The sequence below is a fragment of the Danio rerio genome, chromosome 2 (genome assembly GCF_052040795.2).
Source record: "Danio rerio strain M-AB ecotype USA chromosome 2, GRCz13ab, whole genome shotgun sequence".
In the NCBI taxonomy this organism is placed as follows: Eukaryota; Metazoa; Chordata; class Actinopteri; order Cypriniformes; family Danionidae; genus Danio; species Danio rerio.
Window position 1 is genome coordinate 636,034 of NC_141022.1, and position 19,287 is coordinate 655,320.

General features: G+C 39.6%; 5 protein-coding genes across 10 annotated transcripts in view; 4 read left to right on the plus strand and 1 right to left on the minus strand.

Annotated features, from left to right (window-relative positions):
• Window positions 1-7,001, minus strand: part of mep1bb (meprin A subunit beta b) — a 30,182-nt gene extending 23,181 nt beyond the window's left edge. Inside the window, exons 1-2 of the mRNA XM_087240266.1 lie at window positions 6,537-7,001; window positions 6,137-6,177 (exon numbers count right to left, since the gene is read on the minus strand). Of these exons, the coding sequence (XP_087096392.1) occupies window positions 6,137-6,177; window positions 6,537-6,545 (50 nt within the window). The 5' untranslated portion in view covers window positions 6,546-7,001. The remainder of the gene's footprint in view (window positions 1-6,136; window positions 6,178-6,536) is intronic.
• On the plus strand, window positions 843-5,976 carry LOC101886546 (uncharacterized). 3 transcript variants are annotated; one of them, XM_087240293.1, is made up of 2 exons: window positions 843-1,217; window positions 1,336-5,976. In XM_087240293.1, exon 2 carries the CDS (start codon window positions 1,615-1,617, stop codon window positions 2,797-2,799), a length of 1,185 nt encoding a protein of 394 aa, XP_087096419.1. In that variant the 5' UTR covers window positions 843-1,217; window positions 1,336-1,614; the 3' UTR covers window positions 2,800-5,976. The 3 variants fall into 3 exon arrangements, with proteins under 3 accessions (XP_087096419.1, XP_087096421.1, XP_087096420.1); XM_087240295.1 differs by having other exon boundaries at window positions 1,822-5,976; XM_087240294.1 differs by having other exon boundaries at window positions 1,817-3,331.
• Window positions 6,537-9,140, plus strand: zgc:113452. Its single transcript, NM_001030240.2, is given in 2 exon segments — window positions 6,537-6,968; window positions 7,792-9,140. Coding segments are annotated over 2 exon segments (708 nt in total). The 5' UTR covers window positions 6,537-6,829; the 3' UTR covers window positions 8,361-9,140.
• Window positions 9,141-9,562: 422 nt separating this feature from the next.
• On the plus strand, window positions 9,563-15,571 carry LOC137487212 (uncharacterized). Of its 2 annotated transcripts, none has more exons than XM_087240300.1 (3): window positions 9,563-9,951; window positions 11,558-12,386; window positions 15,247-15,571. In XM_087240300.1, the coding sequence occupies exons 1-2, from the start codon at window positions 9,813-9,815 to the stop codon at window positions 12,382-12,384; spliced, it is 966 nt and encodes a 321-aa protein (XP_087096426.1). In that variant the 5' UTR covers window positions 9,563-9,812; the 3' UTR covers window positions 12,385-12,386; window positions 15,247-15,571. The 2 variants fall into 2 exon arrangements, with proteins under 2 accessions (XP_087096426.1, XP_087096427.1); XM_087240301.1 differs by lacking the exon at window positions 15,247-15,571 and adding an exon at window positions 13,205-13,717 and having other exon boundaries at window positions 11,558-12,417.
• LOC794642 (uncharacterized) lies at window positions 15,309-18,926 on the plus strand. Of its 3 annotated transcripts, none has more exons than XM_087240307.1 (3): window positions 15,309-15,345; window positions 15,449-15,695; window positions 16,672-18,926. In XM_087240307.1, exons 2-3 carry the CDS (start codon window positions 15,557-15,559, stop codon window positions 17,472-17,474), a joined length of 942 nt encoding a protein of 313 aa, XP_087096433.1. In that variant the 5' UTR covers window positions 15,309-15,345; window positions 15,449-15,556; the 3' UTR covers window positions 17,475-18,926. The 3 variants fall into 3 exon arrangements, with proteins under 3 accessions (XP_087096433.1, XP_087096432.1, XP_087096431.1); XM_087240306.1 differs by having other exon boundaries at window positions 15,452-15,695; XM_087240305.1 differs by having other exon boundaries at window positions 15,309-15,695.
• Window positions 18,927-19,287: the final 361 nt, after the last annotated feature.

Sequence of the window (19,287 nt, forward strand, 5' to 3'; positions counted from 1 at the left end):
AATTAAACATGCTGTTTGTGTATATTTAGGTCATATGATGGAAGATCTACAAACCGCCATGAAGGTAATTTAGTATGAAGGTTATGAATTGTTTATAAATATGTATATACAGTAAGACAAATTAAAATCTGCTTTTCATTATTTTAGAAAGAACCCCAGTTACAGAAACGGAACAAAGGTATTAAAAACAAAAAATAAAGACAATACGGGCAGGAAGATAAAAGCTATTATGCTGAAAAATACTGTAATTTATAATATATAATAGTACCATAATGCCATAGTAAAGTGTATGATATTATCTACAACCAAGCATACTGTAATATTAAGTATTACAGTAAATGATAAATTGTAACAAATACTACTATACTTTAGTTTTTACTACAGTTAACTGGTGTATTGTAGCACAATATAATCTTTTGTAGAAAACTACAGCATTGGTTCATTTGTTTATTTAACTAGTGGTTGTGTTTCTATAGCAACACTGCAAACACTGGGGTGCTCAAGAAGCGGTTATTTCTGTTTAAAAATGCTTATTTCTGTTTATAATCGGTCATTTCTGATTAAAAACGGTTATTTTAGTTTAAAAAACGGTTATTTCTGTTTAAAAAACTGTTATTTTTGTTTTAACAAACGGTTATTTCTGTTTAAAACGGTTATTTCTGTTTAAAAAGGTTATTTTTGTTTTAAAAACGGTTATTTCTGATTAAAAAGTCAGACTTGAAAGTGTTTAGACTGCAGTGTACTGAACATCATACATAATCGAAATGAAAACTGAGTTTGGTTTGATCAGACTTTTATTTTGGTCCTGCGCTGTGCGTCTGCGCGAAAGACACGGAAGAAGTGAACTGGTTTTCGGCGCATTCAAGTATGAAACAGAAGGAAACTTTTTGGCTCGGTTTAAAGAATCTTCTGTGGTAGTCATTTAAAATGAAAGTAAATTATTAGTGTAATATTATGCAGCTTTATGCGAGGCGCTAATAGACGCTTTGTTTTTAAATGGAGTCGGAAAATATGTTTTTTCTGCTAGTAAATAGAATCCACACGTAAGAAAAACATTGAAGTATTCACAACCTTAAGCGTGACACGTTTACAGACACGCAGGAAAGCCTAAAGAGCTGAATCTGCTGTGAAGATGGAGATGGTTAAGGAGGACAGTGAAGATATGAGTGATGCAGAATCATGCAGAATGGAGGATGAAGATCCTGAAGAACAAACAGGTTGGTGTTTATCTTCTTACTGGTAAAGAAAACACTACAAAATCCTTAAAACATTACAAAGCATAATACTGTAACACACAAACCCTGTACATTTGTGTTTTGACCCATATTCCATTAGATTTTGCCATTTGGCGGCAAGCGAATTGTCAAAACACCCTTCAAAATGATCTTTCGGATGCAAAAAATGGAAAAAATCCAACCCCAAATATTGTATATGACAGATGAATGTTTTGGAGGCAGTGTGGGAGCACGATTGACACAATGCAAGCCAGAATTTATTTTTTAACATTCAAAAATTACTAACGGAAATGAGCCAATAGAGCAAATACAGCCACCAACATAATGGAAGAGTAGTAAATTTGCCCGGAGTGTATATTGCAGAGCATTTTCCCAGAATATGTTTCAACATAAGATTTTTCTCCTAAAATCATTCCATTTGCTGACACACAGAGAGGTTATGGCCAAATTAAGACTCAAACTCAACCCAGAGTGGATGAAATCGACCCAGCAGCACACAAGGGTTAATGATCAACAGCCTCCGGTCAATTATTGCTCAAAAATAAACACGTTCTCTGATGTTGTGCTCTTTTTACTTCAAGACCAGGTGGAAGTGAAAGATGAAACTGAAGCGCAAAAAAAAGTGGAGGAGAGTCCGTTCCAGGAGCCTCATCATGTAATGCCTGGAGAAAACTCCGATAATTGCTCTCAGACTGAAGACACAGAAGATAATAATCCCTACGCCTGCCCAGAATGTGGAAAGACGTTCACCTGTAAAAGAGACCTGAAGAGGCACATCAGAATCCACACCGGAGAGAGACCGTTCACCTGCGCTCACTGTGACAGGAGCTTCGCAAACTCCGGAGACCTGAGGAGACACGTGCGGATACACTCCGGCGAGCGGCCGTTCAACTGCGCTCAGTGCAAGAAGAGCTTCACACAGAAAGAAGGACTGAAAGAGCACGCTAAAATACACTCCGGGGAGAAACCTTTCGCATGTCTGCTGTGCGGGAAGAGCTTCACACATCACAACAGTCTGAAGAGACACATGAAGGTGCATTCAGGAGAGAAGCTACACCAGTGTCCTGAGTGCGGCAGGAGGTTTGCTGAAGCATGCAATCTGAAGACACACCTGCTGTCACACACTGGAGAAAGACCCTTCAGCTGTGAGAAGTGTGAGAAGAAGTTTTTCCTGGCCGTGCATTTAAAGACACACATGAGGATTCACGAGGACGAGCGGCGGTACGTGTGCTCATTCTGCGGGAAGAGTTTCCTGTGGCTCAATGGCTTCAAGGACCATCAGAAGACGCACATTGGGGAGAAACCCTACGAGTGTTTGGAGTGCGGGAGCACTTTCATCAGACCTGGAGAATTAAAAGTGCACGAGCGCATCCACACTGGAGAAAAGCCCTACAAGTGCTCACACTGTGAAAAGAGCTTCACAGTTTCAGGGGCCTTGAAAGTGCACGAGCGAGTGCACACTGGAGAGAAGCCGTACCTCTGCCCTTCCTGCGGGAAGACTTTCAGCAGATACGGAAATCTGGGGAAACACCTGAAAAAGGCTTGTCCAAAGCTGAAAAAATAAGCATAAATATTGTGCTTTAAGAACAGGAGTGTTCACAAATACTGACATTTTTTATGCTTGGACTGGTGGTTTAAGGCATTTTTTGTCCACTATGTTTTAAGAGTGGGACTTTTATTTTGACGGAGTTAAAGACTAATTCCTCTTCTCTAGCATACAATGCTACAGTTACATTTTCATGCGATGCCGATAATGACATTCATTTAAAGTCTTACAGACTGTTTAATAAACATGTAAAGGCAATGGCCGCACAACTAGGTTTCGAAAGTGCCGCTGTCTGCCTGTATGAAGGCACTGTGGTCTGAATGAGCATTGTTCATCTCATAGTATAAACAAACACTAGCTGTACCCAGCCAATCAACTAGCATGATCATTAACAACAGAGCTGTCCTTTGTTAGTGTTACTACAGTTAGTCTGTTTAGTTGACTCAACTCTAAGCTCATATATAGTTTTAATGCGTTGTCTACTAGTTAATAATAAGCGTCTTTCTTTAAATTTCAGATAAATAAAACTGTAAAATTGGTTAAACTAAAATTGCTTATGTGTCATTAATTACAGATAATCTAAAACAATTACAATAAACACACTTCTCTAAAGTGCACTTCTCTAACTTCTCATTTTGTGCACAGCCGACTGGTTAAATTTTAGCTTGTGATTTCTGAACCAGAACATGTCCTGAACATATCCAAAACAAAACCAGAACATAACCTCAATATAACCAGTACAGGTCCAGAACATATCCAGAGCATAACCTGAATATTCCAGAACACATCGAGAACAAAACCTGAACATTACCAGAACATATCGAGAATATATCCTGAACATGTCCAGAACATTTTCAAAACATAACATGAACATAACCAAAACATATCTAAAACTAAACCAGAACATGTGCAGAATATATAAAAACATAATCATTGCATAACTAGTACATGTCCAGAACATATCCAGAACATAACCAGAACATAACTAGTACATGTCCAGAACATATCCAGAACATATCCTGAACCTAACTAGTACATGTCCAGAACATAACTAGTACATGTCAAGAACATATCCAGAACATAACTAGTACATGTCCAGAACATATCCAGAACAGAACTAGTACATGTCCAGAACATATCCAGAACAGAACTAGAACATGTCCAGAACATATCCAGAACATAACCAGAACATAACTAGTACATGTCCAGAACATATCCAGAACATATCTAGAACATAACCAGAACATAACTAGTACATGTCCAGAACATATCCAGAACATATCTAGAACATAACCAGAACATAACTAGTACATGTCCTGAACATATCCAGAACAGAACTAGAACATGTCCAGAACATATCCAGAACATAACCAGAACATAACTAGTACATGTCCAGAACATATTCAAAACAGAACTAGTACATGTTCAGAACATATCCAGAACATAACTAGTACATGTCCAGAACATATCCAGAACAGAACTAGTACATGTCCAGAACATATCCAGAACAGAACTAGTACATGTTCAGAACATATCCAGAACATAACTAGTACATGTCCAGAACATATCCAGAACAGAACTAGAACATGTCCAGAACATATCCAGAAAATATCCAGAACATAACTAGTACATGTCCAGAACATATCCAGAACAGAACTAGTACATGTCCAGAACATAACATGAACATGCCAATAACATATCCAGAAAAAACCTGAACATTACTATGACATATCCCGAACATAACCTAAATATGTCCAGAAAATATCCGGAACATAACCAGAACTTACTGTAACATGATGACCATAACCTGCCCCGGAGCAGGATTAGCTGTGCAGCATAAGTTACCATGGCAACAAAAAATGATTAAATTTTTAGCTACAATCATGATACCTAAAATCCAGGATTGATTGAAACTAAACTGAAGCGTAATCAGCTAATCCTGCTTCATGGTTCTGGCCTGTGGACTGTTATTTTTATTATGAAAAACAAAACAAAGCTTCATTTGTTACACACGAAGTGTCTTTAGACAAGCTTTTAGAGCAGGATATTAATGACACGTGTTTATTAATGTAATGTGTGAAGAAATTACATGAGAATTCAGTGCACTTACAAAAAAACTTACTTTGTTTTCAAATTCATCTAATTTACAAAATATTAATTAAAATACAAATTATAAACTACTGCAGTGGGCGGGGACACGACAGGGGGCGTGGCCCCAGCAAGCAGATCACACTACTTTTGTTAAAAAATTACAAATGTAAATATTCGTCGATCGCTGCCTTGGTAATGGACGTGCAATGTAAACAGCTAGTCAGTGAAATGAGCCATACACAATCAAAGCAGAGCTCATTAATATTCATGACCCTTCCAAATAAGGTAAAAGCAGAGTGTTTTATTCTAGGGGGAAATCCAAGGGTCGTAAATGCACACGTAAAACTATTCCTGAAGACTTTTTGCACTTATTTAAACCACATAGCTTCTATTTAGAAGTTAGAGAACAATTTAACAAAATGCACAAATGCATTTTACGACACATTCAATGGTAAATCAAGGTGACGGGGCTTTTGTGGGTGGAAGACATAGTAAAGAATAGCACAATTGTTGAGCCAAAAAGAATAATTGTTAATAGTTTTTATTAAGAATACAAAATATTAAATTCTATTAATGCATATTTAATGAGAAAACACTTTTAATGATTTGATTATTGTGTTATTTTTTGCAAAGAGATTGGAGAAAATCTTTTGCTCAAATGGGAAACTTGTGTTTTGTTTTTTTTACCTAAATGTTGCATGCGTGTAACTAAAGTTTTGTTGAAATTAGTTTAGATTTTGTTTCTTAACACAGGCATACTTGGTTCGTTTGGTATACTTATTGTTATGAATCGTACACATTTTCAGTGGCCAAAAACCAAATATAGCAGATACTTTTTGCCTTGTTGAGACTAGAAATATGTGCCATTTCTTTTCTTTTTATTTCTTTTCAGTTCCATGTAACATGCCAAAAATATAATTTTTCCCAAAGTTTGAATGTCTGATGATCAAACATTGAGACTAGAAAATGTCTTCTTTGTCTGAATAATTGCACACGTGTTTTATTTTTCGGTTTGTATGCATGTAACTCAATGTGTATCAAATATATTTTAATATAATGTTGAATGATTTTGATTTTTAATAAACTGTACTTTTGAAGATTTCAGTTTTGAAGCCCATTATGCTTCAGATTTTCAAAATTGAAACGTGTATTACTGCATACTTAAACTTTACAGAAGCTGTAAAACATATATCAAAAAACTATTTCATATATAGAATCTTAAGGTGAGATATCACCCAAAAATGAAAAGTCTGTCATCATTTACTCACCCTGTACTTGTTTCAAATCTTTATGAGTTTCTTTCTTCTGTTGAACATAAAAGGAGATGTGTTAAATGCTGGAAACATTTAATAGTTGACTTGTATTTGTTTTTCCTACTATGGAAGTCAATGGTTACAGGTTTTCTATGTTCTCCATGGTTTTTCTTCAAAATAACTGATTTTGTGTTCAAGAAAAAATAAAGATAAAGGTTTGAAAGCACTTGAGAGTAATTAGAGAGTACATTTTCATTTTTGGGTGAAATTTTATTGCACTCAGACTTACGTGTCAAGTCTCTTCTATTCAATTGTTTTGGCACAATGACTTTGTTAATAATTCAGATATTACTCTTTTAATATTTAAACATTTTAAATCCCCTTTTCAGTATCGGCTGTGTGCACACTTACCGACGTCATATAGGTGGCGCTGATGCTGTAAAACTGTGTTTACAACCATCACCAACACTCCGGAAGAAGAGCCTCTCAGCTTTGGTGTTTCTCTTTAACATTCTGCTCATTAACAGAGTAAAACAGCAGATATTAAACTCAAACTGACTCTGGATCTGTTCAGTAAACACGCATCTACTGTCCAGCAGGAAAGAGCGCGAATCCAGTCAGAAAGAGCGCGAATATTCCTGCCCTGCTGAAGGCGACGGAGACTCTTTTCCTCTCAGCGCCAAATAAGTGTGTTTAGTTATTAAATGATGTCTTCAACACACACTGCTGTCAAGACTGAGTTTATAAAAGAGGAGAGCGAAGAAGTGCGGATTCCTGAGCCGTGTGGAGATGAAGAAGAAGAAGCCTTAACCCTGAAGAAGGAAGAGCCGGAGGAACACACAGGTCTGTGGACATTTTATACACATTTTTTGGAGTATGTTTTATGTAAATTACCTTTTACATAATTATTTGATACACACACAAAAAAGCACACACACACACACACACACACACACACACACACATATATATATATATATATATATATATATATATATATATATATATATATATATATATATATATATGTAATAAGGAACAGGTCACAGTGGCATCACATACAGTTCTACTTTTTCTTATATCTTTCTATTGTTTTTTTACACCTAAATGTGATTTTCGTAGCTTGTTTTTGGTCCAAATATTTAAAAATTCTTCAATCAAGAAACATTTTCTTGACAAGCAAAACGCATTGTGTTGTTTTAAGAAATAATGAGTCAAAATTGAGGGACTTTTTCCTGAAAATAATCTGCCAACTCGGTAAAGCAGAATAATCTTATGTGAAATTATTTTTCTTACCTCGTTCGTTGGTTTATTTTTTTGCTCGTTTTTGAATTTTGACTAATTGTTTTTGAAAACAAGACCATGTTTTTGCTTGTCTATAAAATGCTTCTTGATTTAAGCATTTGTAGATATTTTGGATTAAGAAAAAAACAAAATGAATCCTTTGAAAAGCGTTTTCTGCTGTGTAAACTTTTACAAAATAATCCCAATCAATATAAAAGTATGAATTTTCCCAATATGGTTATAAGCAATCATGTAAATTTTTTACACAGAAAAACTAAATATTGTAATGTCCTTTTTTCCCAGATATCCTGCAGCTTTGTTTTCTTCCAGTTCCGTGACGGTCATTAGTTTCTGCTTTAACTTTTTATTCTCTTATTTTCAGCTCAGATTGAGATTAAACTAAACGAGGATCTTCAGGACTACGAGCAGCCTCAGTATTTAAGCTGCTCGAGAATCGGCACCAGCTTGACTCAGAAAAGAGCTCGACGAGGAAAAGGCTTTTTCTTCTCCTGCCTCGAGTGCCAGATGAGCTTCGAGTCTAAGGAGCATCTGATGGAGCACTTCAGGGTCCACACTGGAGAAAGCTCCACGCAAACAAACACATCGCAGAAACAGTCGATGTTCTGCCATCAGTGCTTCAGGGAGTTCTCCTGTAGAGAACATTTGCTGGAGCACTACAGAATACACAAGGTGGAGAAGCCCTTTCCTTGTGAAGAGTGCGGGAAGAGTTTCTACCATAAGCAAAGCCTCGCAAATCATGCTAACTCTCACACTGATCTGAGACCTTACGTATGCCAGCACTGTGGGAAGGGCTACATCCATGAAGACAGCCTTATTATTCATTTGAGGATCCACGAACTAGACAAACCATTCAAGTGTGATCAGTGTGAGAGGTCTTACACTCATAAACACAGTCTTACGTATCACCTTAAAGTCCACACTGGCCTTTAACCATTTGTGTGGATGGAGTTAGAGATAAATAAGATATAGATGATCTGATTGATCACATGTGGAGCCACACTGGAGAGAAGCATTTCCCAAAGAGTGAAAAGTGCTTCACAATCAAAACAAGCCAGAATGAACTCAAGGCAATCTCTCTTGGCTAATCAGATCTCTCAGAGATGTTCAATATGGTTTAGGTCTGGGCTCTGGCGAGGCCACTCCAGCTCATTGGCTGGGAGAAATGCATCGATTCTTTGATGTATGGTGATTATTTCTGTATTCATTCAGAGTTGATTCTGTTTTTAAATTAGATTGCGATGGTGCATGTCTGGTGTGTGCAAGATAGAAACAGAAAAATAAGCATCGACAGTCGCCAAGGGAATTGATTTGCTCTTTATGTTGGTGGTGAGGACCTAATTTAACCCCACCCCATCTTCAAATGTAAAGTATTAGCACAGCTGAAGACATAGGAAAGTAATGTAGGTCTAAAATAATTTTGGAATTGGATCCTGAAGCATCGAAAGATCCAAACTGCTCATTTTCCATAATCAATGCTCATATGTTGTGTTATGTAAGGAATAATTGACATGCAGTGAAGTTATTGCATTAAAGCTTAGCTCATGTGGTCACGATATGAAGTGGGTAAGCATTTCCAACTTACTGGAGCACATTATTCTGCCTATTTTGTGTTTTTGCCAGATTCTTGTCAAACTCAAAACACAACAAAATGTTTATTAACGGATATTTTTACAGTGCAGTTGTGGCAATTACAATCAAAACTGTTGAATCTGATACATATGAGTCAGTATTTGTGTGATCAAATGTTTAAATTATTATATTAAATGCTTAAATAAGTTTAATATGCTTTACCGTCATCTTAAAAGCCTAAATGGACACTATTTTAAAGAAATCAGTATAATATGAGATTTTGATTAACAACATTTACTGATTATTTTTCAGGAATGTCTTATTAATGGTTCAAAATAACCAAAGTTCAAAATAACATTTTCAGTAACAAATTAAGAGCTCAATTAATTAACATATTCAGAGAAACTGAATTTTAAAGAAACACGGTACTCAAAATCTATTTGGGAATGTTATATGCTTTGCTATATTCAAGAATTAATGTAAACTATTTAAAAATCATTTAATACAACTGATTGGCTCACTTCAGTAGGTGGCGCTGATGCTGGAAAACTGTGTTTACAACCGACTCTAATACTCCAGCAGAAGAAGAGGATCCCGCTTTAGTGTGTTTCTCTTTAATATTCTGCTCAGTAATAGTGTAAAACAGCAGATATTAAACTCAAACTGACTCTGGATCTGTTCAGTAAACACGCATCTACTGTCCAGCAGGAAAGAGCGCGAATCCAGTCAGAAAGAGCGCGAATATTCCTGCCCTGCTGAAGGCGACAGAGACTCTTTTCCTCTCAGCGCCAAATAAGTGTGTTTAGTTATTAAATGATGTCTTCAACACACACTGCTGTCAAGACTGAGTTTATAAAAGAGGAGAGCGAAGAAGTGCGGATTCCTGAGCCGTGTGGAGATGAAGAAGAAGAAGCCTTAACCCTGAAGAAGGAAGAGCCAGAGGAACACACAGGTCTGTGGATGATGGAGAGATTCTCTCTCTCTCTCACACACACACACACACATTACAGGATATTTACTGTTTAATTTAATAAGACTGTCAGTAAAGGAATATTCCCGATTCAAGAGCTGGGTTGTGTTATTATGACGTCTCAGAACTTCTTTTTACAGCACAACAGTTATCTTTAGCCATTGTTCCGTCCATTTCTATCTAGGTCGTCATAAAAATGATAGCTAGGTAAGTAGAGTCCTGATATAAAGGTACGTTTATTATAACAAAAATGTAATTGAGCACCTCCCTTTAGGTGCTACATTAGCAAAAGCGGTCTTAGATTTCAGTTAGATGTTATATTTTCAAAATAAAAGTAGAAACAAGTCTTTAGACTTGCTAAATTCATTTATTCTCCTTCAGCTTAGTCCCTTTATTTATTAGGGGTCGACACAGCAGAATGGACCACCAACTATTCCAGCATATGTTTTACACAGCGGATGCCCTTCTAGCTGCAATCCAAAATTGGGAAACACTCATTTACACACACATACAGTACGGCCAGTGTAGTTGATCAGTTCCCCTATAGCGCATGTGTTTGGACTGAAACCGGAGCACCCGGAGGAAACCCACGCCAACACGGGGAGAACATGCAAACTCCACACAGAAACACCAAATGACCCAGCCGAGACTCAAATCAGCAATATTCTTACTGTGAGGCCAAGGTGCTAACCACTGTGCCATGACTTATTAAATTGTTCAAAATTAAACATTCAAAGCAGTAAATCATATGCCCCATTCACACGGGGCTTCAGCGACAACGCTTGACTGAAGACGTGTCCGAAGTTGGGGCTGAAGCGATCGTCATAGCAGCGTCAGCCAATGAAATTCAGTCAGCAATAGGCCACTGTCTAGCTGGTGTATTTGCTTACAGCGATCTGATTGGCTGACGCTTCCGTTGGCGCTTGAAAAGTTGAGCAAGTCCCAACTTCTACAGCGAGCAACGCCTCTAAAGCGGCGCCGACAGATCCACAATGCAGATCGGCAATGCCTGACGTCACCCATTCAAAGTGAGTGGGAAGCGTAGACGCTGAAGCCCCGTGTGAATGTGGCGATACACTTACACAGGCTGAATGAAAATGCAGATTCACACTGTGAAACAGCAGTAATAATGGTAATTAAAGGGATAGTTCACACTAAAATGTAAATTCTGTCATTATTTACTCTGTGAGGCTCACACAGCCCTTCAAACTGATTTTTGAGCAAAGAGACTCACAAATGTAAAAATGAGTGTTATTAAATTAAGAATTTTTACTGCAAACAAGCATCCGATTAATTTCATTTATGATGGAGTTCATGTGCTACAGTCAAAAACAGCAGTGTCTGGATTAAAAGTGCACACAATTTACAGTTTGTGATCATATCTCTGTTTTGATGATTTGTGATCCAACTGTTGATCTCAAAACAGATAAAACGAATGAGCGGATTGTGCTGCACTCCTATGGAGATCTCAGTGTAGCCGCCATTACGGCTCAATGTTTTTAGCCCACCAGGTCTCCACACAGCTTACGAGACTGACCGATATCAATTGATAGTTTTATGATTGTCCATTTTCTTGTGTTCCGTTCAGACCAGATCAAGATGAAGGACGAAACTCAGGTCAAAGATGAGCAAAGTGAGATCGGGGTGAAGGAGCAAGCTGAAGAACAGAATGAGGACGAGGACTACGAGCAGCCTCAGTATTTAAGCTGCTCGAGAATCGGCACCAGCTTTACTCAGAAAAGAGCTCGACGAGGAAAAGGCTTTTTCTTCTCCTGCCTCGAGTGCCAGATGAGCTTCGAGTCTAAGGAGCACCTGATGGAGCACTTCAGGGTCCACACTGGAGAAAGCTCCACGCAAGCATCGGAGAACAGCGCAGAGAGAGCTGTAGTGTTCTTCTGTCATCAGTGTCTCAGGAGCTTCACCCGTAAAGAACATCTGCTGGAGCACTACAGAATACACAAGCTGGAGAAACCCTTCCAGTGTGAGGAGTGCGGGAAGCGGTTCCTTCACAAACACAACCTCGCGAATCACGCCAAACTGCACTCCGGCTTCACTCCGCACGTGTGCCAGCTCTGCGGGGTGAGTTATATTAATAAAGACAGCCTTTTTGATCACATGAGGATTCACGAAGGAGATAAACCGTATCAGTGTGAGGAGTGCGGGAAGAGCTACAGTCAGAAGCGCAGCCTCAAGAATCACTTAAAGTTTCACACTGGACTGAAGCCGTTTGTGTGCCAGCAGTGTGGACGCAGTTACCTGGATGAAGACAGTCTGACTGGACACATGTGGACCCACACCGGAGAGAAGCCTTTCCCATGCCTGAGGTGCGGAAAGAGATTCCTGAATAAAGGAAGTCTTGATCAGCATATGAAGATCCACAGCGAACTCGAGCCCATCTCCTGGTTCTCCTCATAGTGGTTGGTGTTGGTGAATGGCAGTGGCTCTAGAGCAGGGGTCTCAAACTCGCGGCCCGCGGGCCATTTGCGGCCCTCAGTGCAATATATTGTGGCCCGCGCCGACCGCTGTACACTGACAGAATCAGCGGAGCGGGGAGAGAGAGCACTCCCCGCTCCGCTGATTCTATCTGTACACAGCGGTCACTGGCATTCCCCGCCCGCCGTGTAAACAAAGGGGCGGGGATGCCTGTGACGTCACCACGCACCCCGCCCCTTTGTTAGACGCTGTGACGGGCGGGAAGTGTTCGGAGGGAACTCGCGCTGGCCAGAACCAAGGTAAGCTGTTCCCGCCCCTGCCTGCCACTTAGCTACCTATCTGCAGCCTGCATCTTATATATATTATAGGTAGATACAGACTGGTACATACTGATGTGACTGGAGTGGGGGGTGGGGGTGTTTTATTTATACATATATACGCCTTTTTTTTTGGTGAGGTGAGGGAATGGAAGTTTTGAGTGAGTTCCCCCAAGCCATACTGAGGGTCTCAGCTGCTTCCGCTCTAAAGCCAAATGTGGTTCAGATTTGTGAGAAGAAGCGCTGTCAAGTCTCTGGCAGCAAGGAGTAGGCAAAAGATGCCATGTTCAGAAGAACTGTTCATAATCTTCACTCAATGTTTTATTAATGTTCAGGACACTTCATGTTCAGAAGAAATAATTAAAACTGTTAATAATGACATTTGAAGACTTTTTTTTTTGTGAAATCCCTTATGCGGCCCAGCCTCACCCAGACTTTGCCTCCTGCGGCCCCCAGGTAAATTGAGTTTGAGACCCCTGCTGTAGAGTGTACAAATGTTTACATTTCAGTACTGTAAGATTAGTCTGCATTGCACTCTTTAAAACATCTCTGCAGTAAGTCAAGGAAAGAGAGATTTTAGAATGGAACAATGCCATCCGATATTTACGCTGAGCTGGTCACATGACTATAACTGCGTCATTTTTGAAAATTCTAAATTTTTGCAGAATTGTTTAATTTAATTTCTTGACCGTTTTCTAGATACATCTTGTTTTGAAGTGGACAAAATGAAGAGGGAAAATATACATTTTAAACTGAAACATGTGCTGCACGGTGACGCAGTGTCGCCTCACAGCTAGAAGGTCGCTGGTTCGAGCCAAAGATGGGTCAGTTGGTGTTTCTGTGTGGAGTTTGCTTGTTCTCCCCGTGTTGCCATGGGTTTCCTCAGGGTGTTCCGGCTTCCCCCACAGTCCAAACACGTGCGCTATAGGGGAATTGAACAAGCTAAATTGGCGGTTCATTCCGATGTGGCGACCACTGATTAATAATCCAAAAAGAAAGTGAATGAACGAACTGAAACATTATAATAACCAATATAATTTAATTAGTTTTTCACAAAAAAAGTTTTGCAAATAAGATTTTTACATTAAAAAAAACACATTTATTGATCTTAGGCCTGTCACAATAATCAATATATCGACTGATCGCACAACACATGCACATGTCTTCAATCATTTTTGGTGATGCATTATATATCGGCCATACATAAACATCAACTCTAGCCACATTTCAGCTGATGGCACAGCCTTTCTATCTCTATTGGAGGTGTCAGTGTCAGTATGGGTAAAAAACATTATAGTATTCACTATAAATTATTATATTATATTATACTTTTTTTTTGTAGTTCTTTTGACCTTGGAAATTTTAAGATTTTTATTATTATTATTATTTATTTGTTTGTTTAGGACATACATTTTTTTAATTTGATTCCAATGCCTAATTATTAACTTGTTAAAATGACCTTAAGTGAAATATTCTTAAGAATAATATGTTATGTGTTCTTTGGAAGAGTGTACGTGCATTGTGACGATATTGTAGTGTCAAAATGGTCTTAAAATGCCAATAATATTGTGTATGGCAATGCATTTTGGTGCTATATATCGTACCACAAAAAATAGATATGGTGACAGGCCTAGTTGATCTTTATGAACGTGTGTTGATTGTGCATGTGTAATATAAATGTGAATTATAGATTTTCCTCTTGAAAACATTCTTACCTCTCTTTGGCTGTAGGTCTGTGACTCCAGATGAACACTGTATCTTACGCCCCATTCACACGGGGCATCAGCGTCAACGCTTCCCCATCACTTTGAATGGGTGATGTCAGGCGTTGCCGAACTGCATTGTGGATCCATTGTCGCCGCTTTAGAGGCGTTGCTCGCTGTAGAAGTTGGGACTTGCTCAACTTTTTAAGCGCCAACGGAAGCGTTAGCCAATCAGATCGCTGTATGCAAATACACCAGCTAGACAGTGGCCTTTTGGTGACTGAATTTCATTGGCTGACGCTGCTATGACGATCGCTTCAGCCCCAAATTCAGACACGTCTTCAGTCAAGCGTTGAAGCTGAAGCCCCGAGTGAATGGGTTATCGGGGCCGCCTAGGTTGCCTCTATGGATGCGCCGATGTCCTGACATTTAATCTTACCCATCAGGTTATGCTACCAGTTAATAATTGGATGGTTTTGAGGTTGGGGTTAGGTATTCGGTAGGTTAGGGAGATATTACAGCTTTATATCACACTACTCCACATTAAAATTTACACTGGTAGTGAAATCTGCATATTGTGCCATCAAAATGTGCTGCCTTCTTTTTGAATTGGGGGGTAGGTCAATCTGACAGGGTAGGCCAAATCGACAGAACACCAGCCCTGTTCATGTCCCTTCAAAGATCAGAATAACACGAGGATTTGATGATCAATATTTGTTTATTGTTAATGTCAACTTAGAAAAGTTCAACAGAATAGCCTTTTGGGTTTTGTAAGAAATGCAGAATTCAGAATCTAATGCTGACTATCATGTGCCCTCTGTCAGTCCCTGCCCACTCTAGGTGGCGCTGATGCTGTAAAACTGTTTACAACCGTCACTAAACCTCCAGAAGAAGAGCCAGCAGCAGCAGCAGCAGTAGCTTCGGTGTGTTTCTCTTTAACATTCTGCTCATTAATAGAGTAAAACAGCAGATATTAAACTCAAACTGACTCTGGATCTGTTCAGTAAACACGCATCTACTGTCCAGCAGGAAAGAGCGCGAATCCAGTCAGAAAGAGCGCGAATATTCCTGCCCTGCTGAAGGCGACGGAGACTCTTTTCCTCTCAGCGCCAAATAAGTGTGTTTAGTTATTAAATGATGTCTTCAACACACACTGCTGTCAAGACTGAGTTTATAAAAGAGGAGAGCGAAGAAGTGCGGATTCCTGAGCCGTGTGGAGATGAAGAAGAAGAAGCCTTAACCCTGAAGAAGGAAGAGCCGGAGGAACACACAGGTCTGTGGATGACTCGGTTATTGTTTTTAGCCATAGCAGCTAATCACAGATCGCATAGAGAGGGATGGATGACCGCGATAATCTCCTCTGAATAAAAAGCCATATTTAGTTTTTACTCATGATCAATAATAAAATCGTAGCACTATTTTATAGAGGATTAAGTAAGACTCTTGTCTATTAATAGTCAGATTTCACTCATTTCCTCAGCATCAGTTAGCAATGACTTCAACACTTGTTTCTAAAACATTATTTTTAAATAGTTCTTCTGTCAAAATTATAGTCTAATATCATGTGCCATTTTCTTATGATCTCTATCCTTTTGAATACATCTAGCCACTTATTATTTGTTTTGTTAATTGTTGGGTTTACTGATTTTCAACCTTACAATTCTGTAAAATGTGTAGTATAAAATATATACGAGCAATTCCAGCGTTATTTGCAGTAAAAACTCAAACATAAATTCACATAGAAAGTATATATGTTAACATTATATTGGGAATTCCGTCTGGGCCTACCTATTGGTCAAAAAGTCCAACATCCATATATATGGCAAGTGCACAGGTATATTGCTATATAGACCATTTAACGTGATGTTGTTATTGACTCACGAACATTTCCTGCTATTACATAGCTGTAACAGGAGGTAATTCAATCATTCCTCAATGTTAAAACAGCTCTCATAACATTACTTATCAACATGTGGATGTTTTTGGATTCTCGGAAGATGTTGAAATTTAAAATATGTGAAACAGGAAATATATTGGGACTATTGTCTATGTTTACATTCCTCAGAATAGTCTATACAGCATCATATGTGCAGCTGATATGTGCAAATTGGCATGTAAAGTATGTCGTTAAGCGCATGTGAACACACCCTCTTATGGAATTAATTTGTGTTTAATACTAGCTTGGATTTGCAAAAGTTGCACCCACACATGCTCGACCGTTGTTATTGTGTGTGTTCTGTTCCCTTCAGATCAGATCGAGGTGAAGGAGGAAGCTCAGATGGAAGAAAGCGAAGAGCTGAGCGATGACGAGGATCTCGGGGATTATGAGCCGCCTCAGTTCTTGAGCTGCTCAAAGATCGTGAGCAGATTTTCACAACTACGAGTTCAGAAAGGAAAAGGCTTTTTCTTCTCCTGCCTCGAGTGCAAGATGAGCTTCGAGACCAAGGAGCATCTGATGGAGCACTTCAGGGTCCACACTGGAGAAAGCTCCTCGCAGATGCACACCAGCACCGTGCAGAAACAGCCGATGTTCTGCCATCAGTGCTTCAGGAAGTTCTCCTGTAGGAAACATCTGCTGGAGCACTACAGAATACACAAGGTGGAGAAGCCGTTCTCCTGTGAGCAATGCGGGAAGAGCTTCGCTTATAAACAAAGCCTGAACAATCACACCAAGCAGCACAGCGACTGCAGGCGCCACGTGTGCCAGGACTGCGGAGCGGGTTTCTCTAGTAAAGACAGTCTTACTGATCACATGAGGATCCACGAGATCAAGAAGCCGTTCCGCTGTGATGAGTGCGGCAAGAGCTACACCTATAAATACAGCCTGAGGTACCATCAGAAGGTCCACCGCCCCCCCAAGTCGTTTGTGTGCCAGCAGTGCGGACGCAGTTATTCGGATAAAGACAGTCTGACAGGACACATGTGGAGCCACACCGGAGTCAAAGCGTTCCGCTGTCAGAGATGCGGGAAAAGCTTCACAATAAAGTCCAGTCTTGATCAGCACATGAAGATCCACAGCGACCTCAAGCCCATCTCCTGGTTCTCCTCATAGATTAGAGCTTCTCAAATATATATACACACACATGGATGAAGTCTGAATTATTAGCCCTCCTGTTAAATTTGAATTATTTTAGATTTTATCCCCAATTTCTGCTTAACAGAGAGATGTTTAAACACATTTCTAGACATAATAGTTTTAATTATTAATTTCTAATAATGGATTTCTTTTATCTTTGACATTTAAAAGCTTTCATTGATTCCTTCGTTTATTTTCTGCCGCTTTTCCGGGGCCGGGTCGCAAGGGCAGAAGTCTCACAAGATAACCCCAGACTTCCCTCTCCCCAGACACTTCCTCTAGCTCTCCGGGTGGATCCCGAGGCGTTCCCAGGCCAGCCGAGAGACATAGTCCCTCCAGCATGTCCTGGGTCTTCCCTGAGGTGTGGCGCGGCTGGGATGAGAATCAGCACCTCCAAGTTCGAGGCCATGGTGCTGCACTGGAGAAAGGTGGTTTGCCATCTCCAGGTTGGAGGAAAGTCTTTACCCCAGGTGGAGGAGATCAAGTATTTTGGGGTTTTGTTCATGAGTGAGGGAAGGATGGAGTGTGGGATTTGCAGGTGGATTGGTGCAGCAGTAATGTGGTCGATGTACCGGTCCGTTGTGGTAAAGAAGGAGCTGAGCTGAAAGGCAAAACTCTTGATTTACCGGTCAATCTACACTCCTACTCTCACCTATGCTCATGAGCTTTGGGTCAGGACTGAAAGGACAAGATCTCGGATACAAGCAGCTGAATGAGTTTCCTCCGCTGGGTGGCAGGGCGCACTCTTATAGACAGGGTGAGGAGCTCTGCACCCAGGAGGAGCTTAATGTAGAGCCGCTGCTCCTCCACATCCAGAGGAGCCAGCTGAAGTTGCTCTGGCATCTGTTTCGGATGCCTCCTGGATGCCTACATGTAAAGGCCTCACTAGGGTAATCAGGGTAAAGTTAGGGTAATTAGGCAAGTCATTGTATAACAGTAGTTTGTTCTGGAGACAATCCAACACTAATATTGCTGAAGGGGTGAATAATATTGACCTTAACATGACTTTAAAATGATTAAAAACTGCTTTAATTCTAGCCCAAATAAAACCACTAAGACCTTCTCCAGAGGAAAAATATTATAGGAAATACTGTGAACATTTTTCTAAATCTCTTAAACATTATTTGGGAAAAATTTAAAAGGAAAAGAAAAATCACAGGAGGGAGAATAATCCTGACTTCATCTGATAAACATCTGATTTTATATTGCAGGGTTACAGAGGTGATGTTGTGATGTGACCTGCAGATTAATAATCTTATTTTGTACTTGTAGATGAATCCTGAATCTGTAACGTTCGCAGGGTGATCGCCTGCCTGCTCATTCACAGCGCATGTGTTAAAACATTTTGGTTTCCCTGTAAAATATAGTGATGACAGAAGTTGTGGAGGCAGCTACATGCTCTCTCAGTTAATAAAGGTGTTTGCTGTCTCTGCTTGTTCAGCATTAAAGGGAGAATTTCAGTCAAAGAGTTCCTGCAGACTAATTTCAGAAATGAGCTGTGAGCTATACAGTGATATACACACTGGAAATAAATGCTCGTTTATTTGCAGACAGGTAAAAATATTGTCTTATTTTCAGAAATATGAGTGAAAATTGAGTTTTTCAAAATAATCTTACGTCAAAGCAAAAACAAGATTATTTTGCTGTGCCCATTGGCAGGTTATTTAGATCAGTGCTTCTCAAACTGGATTCCTGGAGGGCCGCGGCTCTGCAGTTTTACTCCAACTCTAATCAAACACAGCTGATCCAACTAATCAAGCTGTTCGAAAGAGTCCTGAACACCTTCATT

What these genes read in the sequence shown, in the direction of transcription:
- LOC794642 (XM_087240305.1), top strand. Translation starts at nt 15,557, where the DNA reads ATGATGTCTTCAACACACACTGCTGTCAAGACTGAGTTTATAAAAGAG. An exon ending in AGAGCCGGAGGAACACACAG is followed by an intron (nt 15,696 to 16,671) that starts GTCTGTGGATGA and finishes TGTTCCCTTCAG; the next exon opens with ATCAGATCGAGGTGAAGGAG.
- LOC101886546 (XM_087240293.1), top strand. Translation starts at nt 1,615, where the DNA reads ATGTTTCAACATAAGATTTTTCTCCTAAAATCATTCCATTTGCTGACA.
- LOC137487212 (XM_087240300.1), top strand. Translation starts at nt 9,813, where the DNA reads ATGATGTCTTCAACACACACTGCTGTCAAGACTGAGTTTATAAAAGAG. An exon ending in AGAGCCAGAGGAACACACAG is followed by an intron (nt 9,952 to 11,557) that starts GTCTGTGGATGA and finishes TGTTCCGTTCAG; the next exon opens with ACCAGATCAAGATGAAGGAC.